The 2,254-nt window shown below is 54.2% G+C and overlaps 1 protein-coding gene across 1 annotated transcript; it reads left to right on the forward strand.

Annotated features, from left to right (window-relative positions):
- Window positions 1-461: 461 nt before the first annotated feature.
- LOC123141497 (acetylajmalan esterase) lies at window positions 462-1,980 on the forward strand. The gene has a single exon (XM_044560622.1). The coding sequence runs from the start codon at window positions 610-612 to the stop codon at window positions 1,807-1,809; it is 1,200 nt and encodes a 399-aa protein (XP_044416557.1). The 5' UTR covers window positions 462-609; the 3' UTR covers window positions 1,810-1,980.
- Window positions 1,981-2,254: the final 274 nt, after the last annotated feature.

The following is a 2,254-nucleotide window of genomic DNA, read 5'->3' on the forward strand; positions in this document are numbered from 1 at the left end:
TCGTTATTTCAAACGTTCTCAAAAAGTGACGTGCAACCAGGCTTGCTTCAAGATCCGTGCAAATCATCCAACGGTCAGAAGGGCGTTCGGCCCCAAATGCCAAAAATCGGACGTTCGGGGTTTATCTTTTTCTATAGTCTATACTATGTTAGCCCATGATTACTTCCATAATAGTGTGATTATCTAAATAATTGTTTATCAATTCATGCCTGTGATTAACCTACCTAAATAAATTTTAGAATTTTATTTGATAGTCAGTTATTTGGTAAGAACTTATTGTCTTGCCAAAAAAACACACACAAAAAAACATAACTTTATTTAGCAGGTCAGTAAAAGACAAGAGGAAAGGGGATGCTGGACGAAGGATAAGGTGGATAACACAACGTTAGACTCTTTTTAAGCAGGAGAGATACGGGTATCCTAGATCCATCTTCGAATCCGTTTCTGAACTGCACCGGTGGTCACTTTGTCCACAGCCAGACGGCATAAATAGGGGGCGGCGCTCACAATCTTTTCCACACCGAAACCTGCCTATCCATCGCTACCAATACACGACCGACCACCTAGCAGTAGCTAGCGTGCTGCAACTTTGTGTGACAGTCAGATCAGATGGCCTCGCCGGCTCTTCTCCGCTACCTGGTTGTGCTACTCCTCCTAGTCGGCTGCCCCGGGTGGCCCGTCCCACCTTCTCCAGCGTCGTCCTCCTCGCCGCCGAGGACGGTCGATGGCATCACGGCCATATACAACTTCGGGGACTCCATATCGGATACCGGGAACTTCATCCGGGAAGGCGCCGTCGGGCTGATGGAGCACACCGGGAAGCTCCCCTACGGCTCCGCCATCGGCGGCCCCACCGGCCGATGCTCCGACGGCTACCTCATGATCGACTTCCTCGCCCAGGATCTTGGGCTGCCGTTGCTGAGCCCGTACCTCGACACGGGCGCCGACTTCACGCACGGCGTCAACTTCGCCGTCACGGGCGCCACCGCCCTCGACACGGCGGCCCTCGCCAGGATAGGGGTCAACATGACCCACACCAACAGCTCCCTCGCTGTCCAGCTCCAACGCTTCAAGGATTTCATGGCCAGCGCCGCCAAAACCCCGTGGGAGGTGCGCGAGAAGCTGGCGAGCTCACTGGTCATGGTCGGAGAGATCGGCGGGAACGACTACAACTACGCCTTCGGCATGAACAGCCCTCAGCCCAACGGCGGCCTCAACAACATCGGGCGCATGATAACCGGCGCGGTGGAGTCGCTGGCCCTCGTCCCGCTGGTCGTCAAGTCCATCACAGGCGCGGCCAAGGAGCTGCTCGACATGGGCGCCACGCGGATGGTGATCCCGGGCAACTTCCCGCTCGGCTGCGTGCCGAGCTACCTCGAGGCCGTGAACGAGACGGACCGGGTGGCGTACGACGGCAACGGCTGCCTCATCGGGCTCAACCTCTTCGCACAGATGCACAACGTGCTGCTGCTGCAGGGCATCCGGGAGCTGCGCCAGCTCTACCCGTCCGCGACCATCGCCTACGCCGACTACTTCTCGGCCTACGTGCAGATGCTGAGGGGCGCGTCCAAGATGGGCTTCGACGCGGCGGCCGCGACCAAGGCGTGCTGCGGCGCGGGCGGCGGCGCGTACAACTTCGACATGGACAGGATCTGCGGAGCGCCGGGGACGGCGGTGTGCGCGAGGCCGGAAGAGCACCTTAGCTGGGACGGCGTCCACCTGACGCAGCATGCCTACAAGGTCATGACCGAGCTGCTCTACCACCGAGGCCTCGCGTCTCCTGCGCCGGTGAATTTCCCGCGCATGTAGATCGCCTGCGGTTGGTTTCGAGTCTCGACACTTTCCAAGTGTTCGCCTCGCCGTTTGTATTTTATTTTCCTTTTCGAGTCTTGTGGAGTGTGGACGGTAGTTTGGTGTTGATGTATGTATGAACTTTTGTGGCGGCACATGAGTGGAGGAAATAACATGTGATTGTGCATATGGAACCCGAATTCGTAAGTTTCCGAGGCCTTTCACGTGAATACTCCCTCCGTCCGGAAATAATTATCATCAAAATGGATAAAAAGAGATGTATCATCGATAAAAAAAGATGTATTATCAAAATAGATAAAAAGGGATGTATCTAGATGTATTTTAGTTCTAGATACATTTTTTTAATCCATTTTGATGACAAGTATTTTCAAACGAAGGGAGTACGTGTTAGTTTCATTGTGTATGTGAGGACATACACTACAGGAAAAACATATGTTGCCTT

The sequence above is a fragment of the Triticum aestivum genome, chromosome 6D, assembly GCF_018294505.1.
Source record: "Triticum aestivum cultivar Chinese Spring chromosome 6D, IWGSC CS RefSeq v2.1, whole genome shotgun sequence".
Taxonomy (NCBI): Eukaryota; Viridiplantae; Streptophyta; class Magnoliopsida; order Poales; family Poaceae; genus Triticum; species Triticum aestivum.